The sequence below is a fragment of the Anoplophora glabripennis genome, unplaced genomic scaffold, assembly GCF_000390285.2.
Source record: "Anoplophora glabripennis isolate ALB-LARVAE unplaced genomic scaffold, Agla_2.0 scaffold521, whole genome shotgun sequence".
Lineage (NCBI taxonomy): Eukaryota > Metazoa > Arthropoda > Insecta > Coleoptera > Cerambycidae > Anoplophora > Anoplophora glabripennis.
The window spans coordinates 222509-242974 of record NW_019416684.1 but is presented as its reverse complement, the minus strand read 5'-3'; the positions used below and the strand labels follow the sequence as shown (position 1 = coordinate 242974).

Here is a 20466-nt window from a genome sequence, read left to right as displayed (position 1 = left end):
AAGGGCACAGGGACCCATTGAAGAGGGAGGAATGGAAATCATTTTTTTGCAATATCTCTCAATCGCGTTGTGATAAATGAATGAAATTTGGTATACACAGCTAAATTTTGATGAGCAATTTGATGGACTAATCCATTTATTTCCACAAGGTCCATTGGGGTGGGTACGGGAGGGCCCTTGGTACTTTGCGTGTGTAACTTTTTCATATTTGACTTTTTGACAAATTGGACAGCAAATTCCGTTTTCCCGAACTGTTTTACGTTAAAAAGGTAATCTTGTTTCAAATCGTTATCTTTAACGGTTTCTGAGAAAATCGCTCTTGAATTAATCCCACTTTGGTACAACAAAACCTATCACGATTCATTGAGTACTAGTAAGAAATATCAAGTCGTGCGCGTATTTTTTTATCGAACTACATCTCACGTTTAAACATTCTTGCGTGGATAAAATGCTACTTAAAACGCTCACACAATAAATAACTAGGTATTAGTAACAGATGTTTCTAAGGGCTCATGTGAAAGTTGAGGGTTTTAATTTAAGTAAACTGCAATTATTTAAAAATAACAAAAAATGTAACACTATTATCTTCTATCCTCTTCAGTTGGCCCGTGTACTAAACCGGAAGTTAAATTAAATTAAATTTTTCCAAAAACATACTCTGTTTAACAAAATCCTCTCCGTCAGCGTGCCCCCAAATTAAATGTAGGAAGAAAGTCAGTCCACCAGGCGCAGGAAAATGCAATCAGCTAAGACGGGGGTGTTGCTACGCTCGCCCATTTCGTTGCTTGGTACCGAACAGACCGCAACTCCAAAGGGTGGCAGTCTCGCGACTACCCCAAGGGATACCGTCCTACTCCGGGCGGTACAGACAAAGATAAATCCATTTATGACTGCTCCGCAGCGTTAGAAAGAGCCTGATATTAAGGGTGCAAATTTCCGCGGTGGCGGCGGCGGCGGCGGGCGCTCTTAGAGAAACGGGGCCGACCTAGATTATGCCTGCGAAATTGCAGGGTCATGGTTGTTAGCGTGAACCGAAGACTTAAAAGTAAATTAAAGGGTTAATGCGTCTTGTTTACGGGCGGCAGTTTCTTGAGATAGTAGATTACAGCTACTACTGCTATGAGTGCTCCAGTGAAAGTGGAAAGATCCTTAACAGTTGGCAGAAGCAATTAAAATTGGAGTTGAGAAGTTGTACATTGGATCACAAACTATACAAATATTTATATTTATAAGGAATAAATATATTGTAACATCCAATTTAACTTAATATAGGTTTTACGTAGCTCGTGTGACCTATTGTAAGTAAAAAGAATAAAAACCTGTAAGATTTATGCCCATGTTATGTTATAGAATAACAATATGATGTGTAAGTTATTATATCCTATTTGCAAATTTTCTTTAAATATGGTTTTACATCGGTAAGGAGCAGAAAGTTTGATAAAATAGCGTAAGGGCTCTGTAAAATAAATGTATCCAGCTCTTACGTCAAAACTAGCATTAAAAACAAAATATTAATACCTAATAATTGTTATTATTATTACTATTTTATTTTCCTACAGGTTACACCCAACTACAGGAAAAGCTAAAATTATAAATATAAGGTACTACGTTGTAAGATGTTTTCAGAATATATGAAACAGTTAAAAATTTACCTTCAATTTTTCTTCATACACACGAATTATATAGACTAAACTATCAAAATGGAGGTCACAGAAAGAGGATATGGAATTAAAAAGAGTACAGGGTGCTTCACTATATTTTGATCACCCCTTTAACTGTTTTGTTTTAAGAGTTATAAAAAATGTGAAATACAAAAGTTACACGAATTTTTATGAATTTTTCGAAAATTATCGTTGAAAAACAATTGAAGTTCAAACAAAATGGCCGCTGATGTTAACTTTAACTTAATTTAAATGGAACACCCTATATATTTTTACAAATTTCGATAGAACGTTCCCTATCGAGCATAGTCATATAAAGTTTGTTAGGTCCATCTCTAACAATAAGCGAGATACTGTTAAAAAACGGAACGATGGTTTTTTGTTAAGAAAATAAGATTATTGTTAGGCATCTTTCAGGCATTGCCCAATTACATAAGGATTTACAGATTTAGTTGTAATATATTTTAACATATCGAACATTGATAGGATCCAAAATGAGTATAGGTATTATAACTAATTATCACTAATTAGGCTGTAAGAGGCCTAATCACTCATGGACATTATTATATGGTAGGTTGCGACACTGACAGGTAGTAATGTTATGATAACACTGTTATTGATTGACAGTTTGTATCATTATTTAATTAAAATAGGTTACACGGAAGTATAAAATTGAAATATTATTTGGAATTAAAATATAGAGTATGGAGAAGAACTTTATTTCAATGTTCTACTTCTGTATAACCCATTTTATTTAAATAATAATACAAACTGTCAAACAATAACAACGTTGTCATGACATTACCTGTTACTATCGCTACTATTACTATATAACATTGTCTCACGGCTTAATTAGTGAGATTTAGTTAAAATACATGTACGCATTTTGGACCATATCAATGTCCGATATGGCAAAATATATTACAACTAAATTTGTAAATCCTTATGTAATTGAAAAAAAGGCAGAAATGTCCGGAAGATGCCTAACAATTACAAGATATCTTATTTTCTTAATAAAAAAACATCTTTTCGTTTTTTAATATATCTCGCTTATTGTTAGAGATGGACCCAACAAACCCTATATGACTATGCTCCATAGGGAACGTTCTATCCAAGTATGTAAAAATATACAGGGTGTTCCTTTTAAATTAATAATGTTAACATCAGTAGTCATTTTGTTTGGACTTCATTTGTTTTTCAACTATCATTTTCGAAAAACTCATAAAAAATCGTGCAACTTTTCTATTTCACATTTTTCTATAACTTTTAAAACAAAAAAGTTAAAGTTAAAGGGGTCAAAATATAGTGAATCACCCTGTACATGCATTAAAAATTGAGGATTTAGTCATTACTTTTGTATTTGCAAGGTCACAATAAAAGGTAATATTAACCGAGTTTCTGTCCTTGGAACAAATAAATTTAATTTTATCAATACAGCAGGGCAATCGATTCTATAGCTTATTAAATTATAAATAAAAAAATTACGAAACAGTTTCTTCTAAGCAACAATGACTGTAACTAGAAAGCTTGAAGTAGGTAGTGTCTATGCCTCTTATGATATAGTACAGGGTGTCCCATAATTATTGCGACAAAATCATAGGGGTTATAGAACCCTTGCCCGAAAATATGCCGACAGGTGCCCCCTGGCTTACTAGTTTGCTGTGTTTACATTTTTGTCGACCTAAAGTACCGATTCAGTTAAATTAACATCTGGGCAGGCATTGCATTGTGGGCGAGTAGATCATCGGGCCATATTTGCTCCCACCACGTTTTAATGGGCACGCTTATGCTCAATTCTTACAGCATATGCTTCCGGAACTATTGGAGGATGTGCCACTTGACATAAGAGCTGACATGTGGTTTCAATATGATGGCGCCCCAAGCCACTTTGCTTTGCCAGTGCGGCAGTATTTGGACGAAATCTTTCCCAACAGGTGGATAGGCCGAGGTGGCCTTGTGCATTGGCTTGTGCCCTCGCCCGACTTGACCCCGTTGGATTATTTTCTCTGAGGCCATCTAAAAGCTTTAGTGTATGAAACTCCTGTTCCCAACCAACAAGAGCTACTGGAAAGAGTGATGGCCGTGTTCGCACAGGTTCAGGACATACCGGGGGTAATCCACAGAGTTCGCCAATCAATGAACAATCGCGCTCAGATGTGTACTGAACAACGTGGAGGACACTTTGAGCAATTACTCTAAGCTATTTTAATGAATTGGTATTTTTTAAATATTTTTCTTTTGTTTTGCTGTAGCTGCCAAATGGCATATTTCCGGACGGGTTTATAAGGCAAAATTGCTTATTTTCATGCCCTCTACAATCCCTATAATTTTATATAATTTTGATATACAGGGTACCTACAAGATAATTGATCCGTATTGTAATAAGTCACACATGTAACAGTTTTATTGAAATAACATTCGAAAAATCACTTATGTTTCTAATAACAAATCCTAAAGTTTTGGACGCCGAACCTACATTATTAAAATGGTCCGTAAAAGCAAGTTTAATGTCAAACAGTATATCTAGATCTTTACAGGAGGAACAGCGTTTAATAGCAATGCTATTAATTAGATAAATGTAATTTAAAATTATCTCCCATTTCGTGTATGAGACTATTTTACATTTAGATATATTCAATTTCGATGAATTTCCAAATCACCTTTATTATGAACACTACTAAATAAGATGTTATATCATTAATAAATATTAAAAATAAAAGCAGTCGTAAATTCGATTCTTTTGGTACTCCTGATTTGGCGATATACAGGGTGTCATTTAAGTACGTGGCTAAACTTCAATGGGTGATTCTTTGAGTGATTCTAAGACGAAAAGTTTATATAAACATAGGTCCGGTAATGGTTCGTTTTCAAGATACAGTTTTTAAACTTTTTTCGCATTAAACAAATAAAAATACAAATTTTTGTCTCTTGAATTTTTTTTTTCGTATCTTGCTTCCTTTTTGGAGAAAAAAATAATAATCACTTAATTGCACGTCCATGGACAACAAAAATAAAAACATTTTTTAATAATTAATAAACTACAAACATTTTTTAGCTAGCAACAATTTCTAAGACTAGAGTAGACTATTGATATGGAAAAAAATAACAGGTACACCCCTTTTTAATAGTTTTAATTTTTTATTATGTTGTTCCAGGGACATGCAATAAAGTTATTTTTTCTCCAAAAAGGAATACCATACAATATAATCAATACATTTATGATACGTAGGTTATAATTTGGCATAATCAATTGCATTTCAGATCCATCAGTGGCGTAGATATGGAGAGTACTTATTGATTTTTAACAAGAAAATTTACACCACTAGTTTTTCTACTGGTTTTTACATTATTTTTAGGAACTTCATTTATTTTAGAGCAAAAAGGCCCCCTTGCACATTTGTCATTTAGTGAGCGGCTTTCGAGCTATTGAAGATTTTTAAAAATCATGTTAATTTATCTATGAAACCATTACCTACTAAAAAAACATAGTTGCTGACTGTCACTGAAAAATAACATGTGTTGTAACTTGGAGAAATAAATGACCCAAATTTAAACGATTTCCAATTCCAACGAATTTCCAATTTTCCAACGAAATTATCAATAAAAAACATTTTTTTGATACCCTCTATTTCGACAACGAGGCATTTACCAACCTACGTTTATAGGATTTTTTTCGTATTTTTGGATGAACAACACCCTATCACATCAATTTTTCTGTGAGAACTCAAATTTTCAGATATCAATTATGGAATGATTGACAAGTTAGTAATTGTTGACTTCTCAATAAATCCGTGCTGAAAAGGGAAAATAAATATACGGGTGCCCTGAAGAGTCATATCAAAAATGAAGGGGTGTACAAGGTAGTTCAAAATAGTTGTAGTATACAAATTTTTTTTTCCTATCGGGCTTCGTTGTGGAGTTATTCGCCTCCAAAGAAAGAAGTTTGAAAAACAAATTCAAATGTATAATCCAGGCATATTAAATATCAGTTTAAACGTGGAAATAAACATTATCATAAGTTACTTTAATTGCCCAAATTTCATTGTTGTCATGGTAACGACATAGAAGTTATAATCGGAATTTGTTTTCAAACTTCTTTCTTTGAAAGCGAATAACTCCACAACGAAGTCCGATAGGAAATAATTTTTATGAAGACAACTATTTTGAGCTCTCCTGTATTCATTTTTGACATAACCTTTCCGGACACCCTGTGTATCACATATATCACAGTTGTCTGTCGCCAAAATTTTTTACATTTTGTTGATTATATTTTTAAAATTCTCTAAATCATTTGGAGTTAAAATAAAGTAAACAGCAAATATTTTTTTACGTAAAAAACAAACAAACCTTACCTAATACTTGAAGCTTCTTGAAACTTTCCAGAAAATTTTTACGTTCTCACGACTCGTAGCAGTTAAAAGAATGTAAAGAATGGTAGAAACGAAAGGGACTGTTGTTAATTTCTTCCCCACTCTTTGTACTTCGGAATAGATAGTGCTTTGAATAATTGGAAACATGTTCGTTAGGAAATTTTGTAAACTAAAAAGTTTGGAAGTTTCTTGGATGTTATTGACGGGAAATGTTACAGATTAAGTTAAATTAAAAAAGAAACGTTACAACGAAAATGGTGTACCTATATCTACAATAATTGTAGACCGCTCTACAAAAGTATTAGATAAACCGAGCTACTTATAACAAAATTATCATTAGTCCCATTAGTCAGTTAATAAATTTGTAATATGCAATTTATAATGTAATTATTATGATACAACCTATTTTATCTAATATATGTTTTCATGATAAGAGCAATTATTGGCATTATAAACATCATTAAACATTAAAACTATTTTTATTGCATATTTTCATATCGACACTCCAGAACAACTTGAGTTGAATTAATAAATCCAAATCGGATGAACCATAACGGTTTTTGCTATATTTGCCAGACAATTTCGATTACACGAAATACTCAGTGCATGATTCCTCTGATGAGGGTTTATTTTTGAATCAATTTGCTGTACGCTAAAGTGAATTAATATTAAAAGCAATTACGGGGATAGAACGCCCGGCAAAGTTTACGCAGCGTTTTATCATGGCATTCTACTAGCATTAATTTATTTTTCCTCATATGGGAATTGTTCGAATAGGCAACGCGCGGGTGTCTCATTGACGTTTCCGTTTGACTGAAGTTGTAGTTGTAGTGAAATACAATGTGTGAGTCTAAAATAGAAATAATAAATATAAAAAATAATACACATAACAACAAAGACACAACTACTTAGAAATCCGCTTGAGAAATATTCGGTTCGGCGACATAGCAGTGTACAGAACCTTTGGGCTATGTTAAATCGGAAAGGATTCTGTTAATTTTTCCTCACTACTCCGGCATAGGTGGCTGTTTGAACAATCGAAAGAGTGTGTTCGATATTCCTTGGATGTTAGAACTTAAATGAAGAAATTAGGCTGGTATTATTCTTAATAAAACACCCTATATATGAATGATTTGACTGTAGGAAATACGTTTTAGTTTATTAAACGCAATTAATGACGGCACCAATATTTTTTAACAACAATAAACTAAATTAATATAATGTTCACGTATTTTGCAAATAATTTTGAGAAATGTATTTATTTTTTAAGAAATAGAAATCTTGTTTTTATCTTTTTTATATATAATAACTGATTAATAAGACTGTCTAAGAGAACCGCAATTTAATGCGTACGCCTATGTCCCGCGGGTCAGTTCTGACAGCCCTACTGATTAAATAATTTTTACACCTATAATAAATGACATGGTTAAAAAATTTAAAAATCTTTAGTAAAAAAGTTCAAACTGCTTCTACAAAAAAAATAAGTAAAAAAAAATAATAAAATTTACTGAATTCGTCACAAAGCAAACCTCTACTACATTTTAAAATGAACGTAGTTGATGGACAAAATAAAACACCTCATCACTGGTATTCAAGGTGCGTTTAAAGTAGATTTTACAGTAGCCAGATAAAGCCATTAACAGACCCATTTTATTGTTGGTATTTGCAGTTCTCTGGTCACCAAAAGCAATAAATTTACAAAAAATAACCGTCAATTGCAAACTAGGAAAAGAAAATCATAAAAAATAGAAAGCATTTTGAACTCGCAAACATTTCTAGCCATCTGGCAAGCATCTTTTCGGGACAATAACAATGAGAAAATCGATATTCCAGGTATTTACCCGCAAAAATAAGACGAGAGAATCCAAAATACAATACTTAAAATTTTGTTACAATGTTCTGACGAAATACGCGCCGTAACGATGACACAATTTTTTGAAAACCTTTTCTTTCTAAGAAAAAACAAGATTTTAGGTCGACAAAGGCTTCCCTCCTCCAGAAGCATAAAGTGAAGGAAGGTATATAAAATAGGGTAATATTTAAATTCACTTTTGTTATGTAGTCATTATTGTCATATCAAATGGTAGCCATTCAAGAGAGCCGAACCGACAAGAAGGCAGGCACTTAGAAGGAGGAGGAGGAGGAGGAGGAGGAGGAGAAGGAGGAGGAGGGTACTTAGAAGGAGACACTCTCTTTGCCCTTAAAAGTCAAAATTGGCAAATAACGATAACAAACTCCTGAACCCAAAAGATCTCCGAAAAACAGTTCTTGAGTTTCCAGTTTGCTTTCGTTGTGTTATATTTGTTTTGTTTGCTTTAATTTTGCCATTGTTGTTAAAAACTTTCCTTAACAAGTTCTGGTTTTTGGTCTCTAAATTGATTGACCTGTTGAGTGAGGCTGGAACAACCAACTCGTGAGTTAACGTTATGTGAGTAAAAAAATGGTATATTTTTCATTTCTTCACCGTACAGCATTTCTATGTTCATACGTATCGTAATGTAATTAAAATTTAGATCTATGTACTCCCTTTCAACGATTAAGGTCGTTATAGTACTATTCTTAACGACGGATAAGAAATAACTCCTAAAGTTACAATATTCAGAAACTCCCCCATTGTGCCAGTGTTTCTTATCACCCAACTAAAAATAACATATAATTAATTAAATGTACTAATGAAGAAAATTACAATTTCGACCATTTCGACTGATAGAAAAAAATGTGTTAATGTGAATTGAGCCTTCAAAAATTGGTAAATGTTTAGTACGACGTTATTTTCACGATATTGCAATCATTTCCATCGCACTGGCAGTTTACAAGATACACAGCAGGTTAGGGACAGAATCACTTGATGTAGAAACAGTCGCAAAAAAACTGTTGGTTGATGGTCGAAGGGTTGTAGAAGGTCAAGCAGGGTACCTACCAAGTAACAGAATTAATCTCAAAATTACAGTGCCTTATAAAAATTCAAATAAGTACCCTGTTGTTAAAAGTTATCAACTCTCCGTAAACGCTTTAAAATCTTTTTTTTCTTTATGCGGCATTCTCCTTCAACAATACAGCGTTTTAATAATAAATTTTCGGATGTTCTTTATTCGTAGCAAAAGGCCCACCTTCTTCTACACAAGTAGAAGAACTGAAACCAAACCCTTCTATCCTTCCTATATTCAACAATGTCGCCTCTTTCAATCAGTGGGAGTGCCCTCGGTACACATGCCTCAAATTATAGAAAATCACCCACTTATCCCTCCAAGCCGATGGTTCAGTTACAACGAGCGGCGCTTCGGGACGCTGTTGTGCATAATAACCCCTTATATAAATCAGAGCACGTGACACCGTGGCACAATAACGACATCAAACCCGTTATTCGAAAGGCATGCGTCATCTCCACATTCTCGCGGGGACGGATCACGACGACGGCTCGCAACTGGGTCACTATTTAACCCCACGACAGGTGTATTCGCTCTGACGGATAGTCGCGCATTAACATCGTCTCCTAATTACTTCTCTGATTTAATTATCCGCAATTATCCTGGGCGCGCAGGATTCAATGGTTTATCTTTGCGAGGACTACTGCTGTGGACAGGTCTCCAACGTGGCGACGCAGACAGCTAGACGTCTTGCTGGAGTGCGGCGCTTTGTGCGGCGGCAAATCCTTCAAGGATTGAGATGGGATCTGAGGTTTATATCGTCAATGACGAGAGGTCCTCTGTCTGGAGGAATATATTACAGGTTCGATGGAATAGACCGGTGATGCATCTGGCTTGAATGTCTTGTGTTTGTTTAGAGGAATATTTATGTTCTTGATGTGCAACATGTCCTCTCTGTTTCTTTATCAAATTGAAAATACAGTTTTAGAATAGGGACAGTGATTGAATAATTAAAAATAATTTTTCTGCAACCGTTCGGACATTTTCGGATCAATCTCATACAAAAAAAAATGCCGTATTCTTGTATTTTAGTTCGTTGCTAAGTAACCATCAGCAAATAGTACGGAAAAGTTACTTTTCCGGACTAGGCCGGGAAAATAAACTTTCCCGTATCATTTTTATATACAGGGTGGGCCACCAGTAACGCCTCGGTCTCTAGGGGACCAAACGGCAAATGTTATAGAAACCTGTTTACGAGGGTATGTGTAGGTTGATTACGGCTACATTTTAAAAATATTTTGGAATGTAAAGGGTGTTCTGCAAAAGCGTACCATATCAAAGTTACGCATTTTTAAATAGAACACTTTGTATTCTATTGCATTTTTGAGAGAACTTTATTAAAGGTTCTGCATACTTATGGTTTATGAGATATATCAATTTTAGTGAAAATGTAAGCTTAGCGTAGAAATTTAATATTAGCAATAAAAAAATAGTTTTAAGGAAGCAGCTTTAGAGAGTGTATTTTAGATCCTTGAAGTTATAAATTATTATATCTATCGTCACTTAGTATTATACAGGGTATTCAAAAAAACTGCTGGATACTTTTCCCAATTTTAAACAGCAATAACTTGGTTATTTTGAATGGGACACCCAGTATATTTTACTTTGGGAATTAGGAAATGTAAACACTTTCAACCTGTGTATAATAATAATGTGTAATATTTATCTTTAACATTGCCATAGCATCTGTATAAAAATTAATTTTTCAAACAAAAATGCTTTCTATCTATCTCGTTTCAAGTACCTTAAATGAAACAGATAGTGGAAGAATTAATTAATTTTAAGTAAAAAAATTCATAGAAAAAATATCCGGAAACCGTTAACAAAAAAGATACAACATGAATTGTAATAAAAAAAATATTATTTTATTTTCAATTTTTCTAAGATATTTAAACCAAATTTTGCACACAGTACAATACACAGTTACATTAAATCAGCAAAAAGACGTTGTATAGTCCTGTATAAAATTCAAGAGATATCAATATAGAATCCTTATAGTTTTCGAGAAAAAAAATATTGAAGCTATAGTATTTTCAACTTTTACATCGCTGGGTTACTGTACTCCTAGCGTCATTCACGTTGTGCGCTGTGCGCAATGCACTTTTTCTCCAAGTGACCCCAGCCGATTCCGAATACCGAAATCCGATTTTAATATTAACATTTTTGCGATAGTGCTTACATTAATTTTTCAAAAACGGCTTACGTGTATAGCAACTCGCAGTTGATGAAAATAAAAATAATAATAATAATAATAATAATAATAATAATAATAATAATAATAATAATAATAATAATAATAATTCCTGATTTTTTCCAAGTTTCGTCAAAATTAAATTATTATTGCGGAAATGAGAAATAAAAAACGAAAAATCAGAAAAAAAAACTGTTTTTCGCAATTTTCTCGGAAATTTTGAGGTTATGTAAAAAACTACCGCTACAAAAGTTGTAGATTTTTGTGTGATCTACAACTTTTGTATTGGATACTTTTTTGTTTGATGTCAACTTTCGCCAGAAATCCCAATGATACAATTTTTCAAAACAAACTCCCCAAATTAACCCACCGCCGCCCCTGCTCACGCATTTATTTTTTTTAGGTTTACTATAAGCCCTTTTACCATTTCCTCGTATAAATGTCCGGGTAACAATTTTTTTTTCTCCAAGTGTAATTTGGTTGGACTATTAAGGTTCAAACCAAATTCCATTAATGTCTAAATAAATATTTTAAAATCATTTTCTTATTCTTTATTTATACAGGGTGATTCAGAATTTATCCAAAAAAAAATTCTGGAGGTACAGGGGACCCTTACAAATACAATTTTGTAAAGAAAAAATTAAAAAGGTCAGTTCGAAATTGATTTAAAAATACACTTCTGCACGGCACTGGAAACTGGTCCACTGTAAAACCTGACCTCGCACAATGCGACCGGTATGGCGGCGTGATAAAAACGGACAAAAACTTTCGCAAGGAAAGAAATATGTAAATAGAATTTTATCGCACCTATTTTATATCGGCAAATTCAAATGCAAATGCTTTTGCCTTTATTAATTATTAATAAAATTAATTTGTGTTTTTAAATTATAAAATCATTTGACATACCCGATGCTGCAACAGCAATTTTTCAAAATTTTATCCACTCACGTGTAAACACATTTGGGTCAGTACTCGCTTTCTACGAACTAACACAAATGACGTCTTGCTTCACCATAACACAAATACTTCACCATAATACAAATGTTGTCTTGCTTCACCATAAATTAAAATGATATCCATCAACTCTGAGTTGCTATACACGCAAGCCATTTTTGCCACTAACTACTAAAAAACTGATGTAAATACCACAGATAACAGGTAAAAACTACCCCAACGACGGATTTCAGTATTAGGAGTCACATGGCTCTCCACGCGTATTGCGAATGACGCTAGAGACTACAGTTGTCCAGCTATGTAGTGGTTTAATGTGCTATAACTTCAATAATTTTTTTCTCATAAACTATAAGCATTTTACAAAATTTTTTTTACAATATTGACTCCATTTCTCATGCCACATCTATTCCCAAATTTTTTTGGATAAGTTGTGAATCACCCTGTATAATTTAATTCAATATATAGCTAATCTATAAAAACAATTCTATATTCATTAAAACTTATATATATATATAAGATTTTAAACATACTGACACTGAAATATTTTTTAAAAGTATCTGATATTAGTTCTGGCAAAATAATTATTACGTTTTAAGCTCCATATTTTTTAATATTTTTATTTGTAATATTTTTAAAATATTGGAAATACTTCCGTCCTATTTAGACAATTCTGCTGCTATTTGATTGTATCCATTTTTACCAGCCTCGTCAAGCGCAGTATTTCCCTCATTATTCTTACGAGATTTGTTCGCACCTGAACAACAATAACCTAACAATATCGAGATGTCCTTGCCGCGACGCCACACTATAATTCATTTGGACTTAGGTATGGACAAAATTAAGTAGCGCCTCGTAGAAAAAAGATAAAAAAAAACAAAAAATAGCGTTTTAAAGCTTAAGAGGAACAGATTACGGGAAAAATTATCACATTTCACCAGCACCGCATTTACACCCTCAAAATTGAGCCCCAATATTATAATTTTGAAAAAAATTAAATTTTTTTGCTCTCTCGTTTGCAAAATTTTTTTTTAATTGATACATAACATTTTTTTATAGTTTTTGAGATGAGGAATAAGGATCCATTGTCTAAATTGAACTAAAAAATTTAGAACCCTTAAATTTACGAATATTTCAGTTTATGATGTATTTAACTCTGATTTCCGCTCTTATGCATCGATTTGCTTGAAATTTGGAAAGTAGGTGGGGAATAGCTCGACAAACAAAATACACCCATGCTGATATATATTTTTACCCTGGGGGTGGTTTCTACCCCTTTGTAGGGTTAAAAATAAATTTTGTCAAAATAATCCCGAAAATCGATAGAGCAACTAATTTGAAACAAGAAATACAATACAATTTTTTTGATAAACCAATACTTTTTGAGTTATTTGCGCGACTGAAAACTAAAATATTCAATTGAAAAATTGAGTTTTTAATCGCAAATAACTAAAAAAGTATTGGTTTATCAAAAAAATTGTATGACAAATTTTTTGCTTCAAATTAGTTACTCTATCGATTTCCGGGATTATTTTGGCAAAATTTATTTTCAACCCCTACAAAGGGGTAGAAACCAACCCAGGGTAAAAATACATATCAGCATAGGATGTATTTTATTTCTTGAGCTATTCCCCACCTACTTTCGAAATTTCAAGCAAATCGATGCATAAGAGCGGAAATCAGAGCTAAAAACATCATAAACTGAAATATTCGTAAATTTAAGGGTTCTAAATTTTTTTAGCTTAATTTAAACAATGGATCCTTATTCCTCATCTCAAAAACTATAAAAAAATGTTTTGTATCATTTGTGATTTTTTTTTTCAAACAAGAGAGCAAAAAAATGTAAATTTTTTCCAAAATTATAATTTTGGGTCTCAATTTTGATGGTGTAAACGCGGTGCTGGTGAAATATGATTATTTTTCCCGTAATCTGTTCCTCTTAAGCTTTAAAACGCTATTTTTTGTTTTTTTTTATATTTTTTCTACGAGGCGCTACTTAATTTTGTCCATACCTAAGTCCAAATGGATTATAGTGCGCCAGTATAAGAGCCGTATCTCCCTTAGAATCGACGTGTTCGATATCCGCCCCATTTTTCAACAACAAATTTACAACTTCATATTTTCCACTCCAACAGGCCCTCGTCAAGGCGGTGTTACCAAACTTATTGACGTGATCCGCCGAGGCATTTTTTCTCAAAAGCAGCTCAGCTACGTCCACGAACCCCCTATAGCAGGCTAAAATCAGAGCCGTGTTTCCGTACTTGTTTTCATGTTCCAGATCGGGCTGTTTTTCCAGCAGAGCCTCCACTATGTCCTTGTACCCCTTATTGCTAGCTACCAGCAAAGCAGTATCTCCGCCATTGTTTGCGGCGTTAATATTTGCATTCTTCGACAACAACGCCTTAACGACGTCTATATACCCGCCCGCTAATATCAGCGGCGTCTCCCTATTCTTGTTACCGTGATCGATATTGGCGTTTTTCAATATTAATAAGGCAACAACTTCGGCGAAACCCATCTTGCTAGCTAGGGTGAGAGCCGTGTCGCCTCCATCATTAGCTTGGTCGACGTAGGCGTTTTTGTTTAAAATATACGACTAGCTTGAAGCCTCTTTTACTGGTCAAGATAAGGGCAGAGTCTCCTTTATTAGTATGATTCAAGTAGGCATTTTTTTCTAGAGCAACGCTACTACGTGTTTACCATTCCAGCTGACTCTGTTCAAGGCGGTGTTTTGTTGTTTATTCATGTGTTCGATAGCGGCGTTTTTCTGTAGCAGCAAGTCGACAACTCGAGAAAATCCTTTGTAGCTTGCAAGTGTTAATGCGGTATCTCCGAATTGATTCCAGTGTTCAAGGTTAGCGCCTTTGTTTAAGAACAGTTTGACCACTTCGTCATATCCGTTGAAGGAAGCTATTGTCAGCGAAGTGTCGTTGAATTTATTTTGCGATTCAATGTTGGCGTTGTTCGAGATTTGTTGATCAACAACTTGGGTGAAACCTGAAAGAAAAAGAGTATGAATATATTTAAAGATAAAAATGTTTTTAAAGATGAAGAAACATTTAATTTTCCATTCCAACAAACATGGATGGCAGAAAAAAATATTTTCCAGTGCCAAAATCAAACAATTTTTACTACTTCTTCACCTGCTGAAGCAGTGTTATATTATCTGCATGGAAATTGTAACGTGCCGTTCATTTCACATAGTGTTCCAATAATGTGCGTACATTTGGAACGTTACAAGCGCCTATTTATATCTTCTTTTATTGTGTATAAAAGGACAGATGACTGAGGTTTGATTGATGATTTGACTTCTTAAACTTCCCTCCTGTTTTAGTTTCCAAGCTCGTCACTGCGTGTCATAAGCATACAAATATTAAAGACGTATTATTTTCACATTTTAGTTATATACCTAATATGTGTTCTTAAAAACGGAATCATGTGCGGGTAATAGTGACCAATTATATAATTAGAGTAACAAACCACCGAATTTTGATAGACCAAAATCATTGTATATGGATATTTGAGCACGAGATACGGATACACTCGTGAATTATGTCGCAGCAATATAACATGTAATGAATATATTATAACTTTTTCTTCATTATGATAAGATTTTTTTTGGTTTATTGAAGTTTATTAACAAACTAAAAGTGTCTGTGAGAAGTGTTCATCTTTGAAATGTGACCAAAGTATAAAAGAGCAGGTAAATATTCAAATTGAGAATGGTGTATAATAAGAGATCCGTAGAAAGATTCATAGATTTAATCTGCAGTCACAGAAGACGAGGATTAGCCTAAAAGTTTTACTACGTATTTTCGTTACTTAAAAACGAAATCAAAAAGCATTCTAATAGAAAAGAACGAAATTATAGTATGACAAAGAGACTTTAGATTTATAAAAAATAAGAGGGTGTCGTACATCAAAGACTAACATTTACTATTTCCACGAAACGTAAATGAAAGATTCACAGTTTCCAAGGTTTGGCACCATGTGAGTAAACACAGTCACACAAAAAAAATGTCTTTTCATGCGACATATGATATCCGCGCCATTATTCTATGGCTAGAAATTGGCCTCAATGATTTGGGATCGAGGGGGATTATTTCTAGGGTAGTGCGGCTATGCAGCCTGGGATGCGCTTTGCTAAGGTGGCCCTTAGGCTAGCGCGGGAGGGGAGGGGTAAGGAGGGTATGGGGGGGTGTGTATGTGTGTGTGTCTGTCGTCGTCTTTGTTTCTTGATCCTGGCGGTTTCTGAAACAGAAAAGGTTAGCGGGCAGGGGGGGGGATGTCTGGGGTGGTCACCCAGGGTCAAAAAGTTGGTGTCTAGGTCTTTTGTGTTTGTCGGTCATGTCGGGTACGTAGTCAACGGCTTGCCTGAGGAGGGGATTGTCATGTCTAGCGGCTACGTCAAATCGTTTCTCCGCGTTTTGTCTTATTGTCTGTGTAGCGTTTGTGTATTGTAAGTCTCGTAATATGTCAGTGTTTCTTACGTACCAGGGCGCGTCGGTGGCCGTGCGGAGGGCTATGTTTTCCACAGCCTGTAGTGACTTCAAATCGCTTTTTGCCGCGTGACCCCACGCCGTGGAGGCGTAGGTTAGCTGCGGTTGAAGTACCACCTTGATAAGCGTTCGCTTATTCCTTAAACTGAGGGTGTTTCCACCTTTGAGTAAGGGATAGAGCCTAGCCCTGATGGTCTTCGCTTGCGCCACCGTCTCCACGATGTGCGGTTTCCACGTGAGACGCTGGTCCATCGTCACGCCCAGGTATCGTGTTTGTCGTTCCCAGGAGATGGGCTCCTGTGATAGTGTCAGTCTGTCGAGGTTTTGTGGAATTTTTCGTTTGGTAAAAAGGATAGCCGAACTTTTGTTGGGATTAATTTTGACTTTCCACCTGTTGCACCAGGTTTCAAGTTGGTCTAGGGAGTTTTGGAGGAGGGAGGCGGAATATCTAGGATTAACGGATTGGGAAGTGATGGTCAGGTCGTCGGCGTATAGATATATGTTGGTGTTGGGGGGATGTGGGATGTCGGAGTTGTAAATGGTGTACAGGTGTGGGGAGAGGACGGTGCCCTGGGGGACACCGGCCTCCATGGGACGGGTACTGGAAAGGGAGTCTTGGATTTGCATGCGGAATTTTCGGTGGTGTAGGTAGGATTTTATGAGTTTGGTAAAGGATATGGGATATTGGTTAGTGAGCATTTTCATCAGTAGGCCTTCATGCCAAACCGTATCGAGGGCCTTTGCGACGTCCAGGAAGACAGCACCAGTGTACTGCCCCCTGTTGAAGGCCGCCGTGATGTGCTCGGTAAGGCGAAGGATTTGGAGTTCGGTGGAGTGATTGGGTCGGAAGGCGAACTGCTCGTCAGGAATGACTCGCAGTTCTTGGGAGTGGGTTTTTAGGCGGGTTAGGATGATTTTTTCTACCACTTTGCTCATAGCCGGGAGCAGGCTAATGGGCCGGTAGTTGGATGGGAAGGTGTGGTCTTTGTTGGGTTTTGGGATAAGGATTATGTTTGCTGTTTTCCAGCGGGTAGGGAAGTGTCTTAGTCTGAGTGTCGCGTTTGTTATGTTTAGTAGGGCCATGAGGCCCTTGTGTGATAGTCGTTTAAGTGTCGTGTTATGTATATTGTCGGGTCCGGGGGCTTTTCTGTTTTTAAGTCTAGGGATTATGTCATTGTCTGGCTCTCTGTCGACGCGTCGGGCCGCGCGCTTAGCCACTATTTCGAATTCCTCGTCCTCGTCGGGCAGCTGAGGCATTCTACACTGCAGTTCCAGGCTGTCGGCAAAAGCCTCGGCCTTTTCCTGGTTCGTGTAAACCTCCCCTCTGCTGCCGTGGATTGGGGGAATTTTAGCGCGAGCGGTCTGTCGCAGGGCCCTCTGCGTTTTCCAGAGGCTGTTGTCTTGATATGTTATCCGTAGTATTTTTACCTCCTGATCACGAACCCGGTGTCAGAATTGAGCTATCATTACAGGAATTTTCTAACCTCAAAAAAATAGATCAAAAATAGCAAAAATTCACGAGAGTGATAGGAAAAATACAAAAAAAAATTTTTTTCTATATTCAAACGTTCATTGACTTATATGGTTAAGATCTCACCGAACGTGAATCCGCGGTCAGAATTGATGGTTCTTTTTCTAAAGGCAAAAAAAAAACGGGCCAATTAAGGTCAGACATTCAATTAATTTTCAAAGAATACTTAATAGATTCGCGCCAAATTTGGATCACGGATCCGAGGTTAATTTTGCAAAATTCAAGATGGCGAACCTAAGATGGCTGACCAAATTTTCAAAAAATAACAGATTCGCGCCAAATTTGATAGACGGGGATTTTGAAAATTCGTGATAATATGGAGAAAAGAGGAAATCTTGAAATTATTGAGTGGAAGAAATGCACACAAGGAAAAGCCAAGTACATGAAATATGTAGTGGGTGATATAGCTAAAGCTCGCGAAGTAACACTTTCTCTATTGCCACCATACCACTGTGCGCTGGACTCCATAGATGAAAGAGTAGTTCTGCAGAAGGCGATTAAGCGGATAACTGCGGAGACATAAGTGCATTATTACATACCAACTGCGGAGACATAAGTGCATTATTACATAAGTGCAATATTACAAAAGGAAAACCAATGAATGTGAAACCTCAGTACAAGAGATGATGCTACAATACTTGTAGACCCGCTTCTCATAGGCGATAGAAGTGATAGCCTTAGTAACAATGATAGTGATAGCGACAATAGTTAATAGTGATTATACTGTTTATTCTGTCGATCGTTGTCGGTAGTGCTTATCATTTTTTTCAATGTTTTCTTTAATACTGATTTTGTGTCGCCTTACTTTTACAACACTACATACTCGTAAACATAATTTTCGCAGGGAAAAAGTGGGCGTAAATTTGTAAGGATAATTTAATTTTTACCAAAATGGACATCCTTATTTGTTTGACTTAATACTTAATAATTGGAAGCCCATTCTCCACACGCCCTACCCGTCGCAAGGATCTGCATTTCCAGAATGAGCCACTTCCAAGTATTACGCACTGGAATATAAAAAAGTAATATTACGATTTGAAAGTAATACATTTATTTGAATGTATGCGAATATTTAAATACAAGGTGTAAGAAGATATAATCATTAAACCTGGAAGAAAACTCCCTACAACATAGAACGAGAAAGAGGGTCTCTATGAAACGTCTGTAAACGCTTGCCTTCTGAGATGCAGATAAATAAAGATACCATAATTTATGTAACAAAATGAAAATTAACATAAATGCATATACACCGCTAACATTAACACATTGGCATCTACAACATACTTACCTACCAAAATGTGAACCGCCCTCCCATACACAACATTCAGCTCTTCTCAAAATCTACGTTCTCACGGATTCAAATATTCCGGAGTTGTTATGTATTTCATTGCAAGCTACCTCTACCCGCTCCCATAATTCATATATGGTGTATCCTCCGCCTAAACAACACGTGTTAGATGACCCCAAACATAAAAATCTAGTGGATTTAGATCAGGAGACCAAGCGAGTCATCTTGCATGGACAGAATGCATTGGTGCCCTAGAATGGAGAAATCACATATTTTGTCGTACATACATATGTCGTATGGTACTTTTTCTAGTAAAAGTTTCTATCTCTCCAGATATAAACCGTAAATTCCATGCCCCGGTGTCTCTGAAGGAGTTGCAGCGGCTCAACGATCTCGTCATGTACGATTCCAAATCACACGTTTGTCGAAAACTGGTGTTGGCGATTTGCAGTTCATGTTGCTTTTGGATATGCGAGTTGTGCTGACTTATACTTGCCTCGTTAGTGGATAAAATAGTTGTTAAAAAAATTATATCCTTTGTATGTCTTTGTATTAACCACTGACAAAAGTTTACTCTTCGAGAACAATCTTCTGGTTCCGTTTGCTGCACTTTTTGAAGGTAGAAAGGATACAGCGAGTGACTAATCTCGAAAAGTTAGCTACACTCGCACATGTGAAATACCTAAAGCGTCGTACATACGTTTTGTGCTGAGGCTAGAATTTCCTTTAACCATATTAAGATCTTTGTTCTTGCAGTACAGCACGATGTCACCCAGAGTTTCTACGCGTTTTAAATGAACCATTTCCCCATAAACGTTGGTAAACAGCAATAGTGGTAATCTCTTATAGAATCTCGATCTGCATACAGTCGAATAGCTGCACCCGCATTACCTCTTGATTTTCCATTAATTAAATGCATATATCAGCATACTCATGGAATATAAATTCAGTAATTTCAACACCGAAACACCACTATTATTGTTCTGACAACTTACTTTATTTGGCAGCAAGACAATGTCAAATCTTTGACACATATTTCTAAGGTGAC

The 20466-nt window shown here is 35.5% G+C and overlaps 1 protein-coding gene across 1 annotated transcript in view; it reads right to left on the bottom strand.

The window, feature by feature from the left end:
* Positions 1-20466, bottom strand: part of LOC108913434 (ankyrin repeat and KH domain-containing protein 1-like) — a 95313-nt gene that overhangs the window by 55871 nt on the left and 18976 nt on the right. The window contains exons 3-4 of the mRNA XM_018718986.1: positions 14801-15097; positions 14113-14659 (exon numbers count right to left, since the gene is read on the bottom strand). Coding sequence (XP_018574502.1) covers positions 14113-14659; positions 14801-15097 — 844 coding nt within the window. The remainder of the gene's footprint in view (positions 1-14112; positions 14660-14800; positions 15098-20466) is intronic.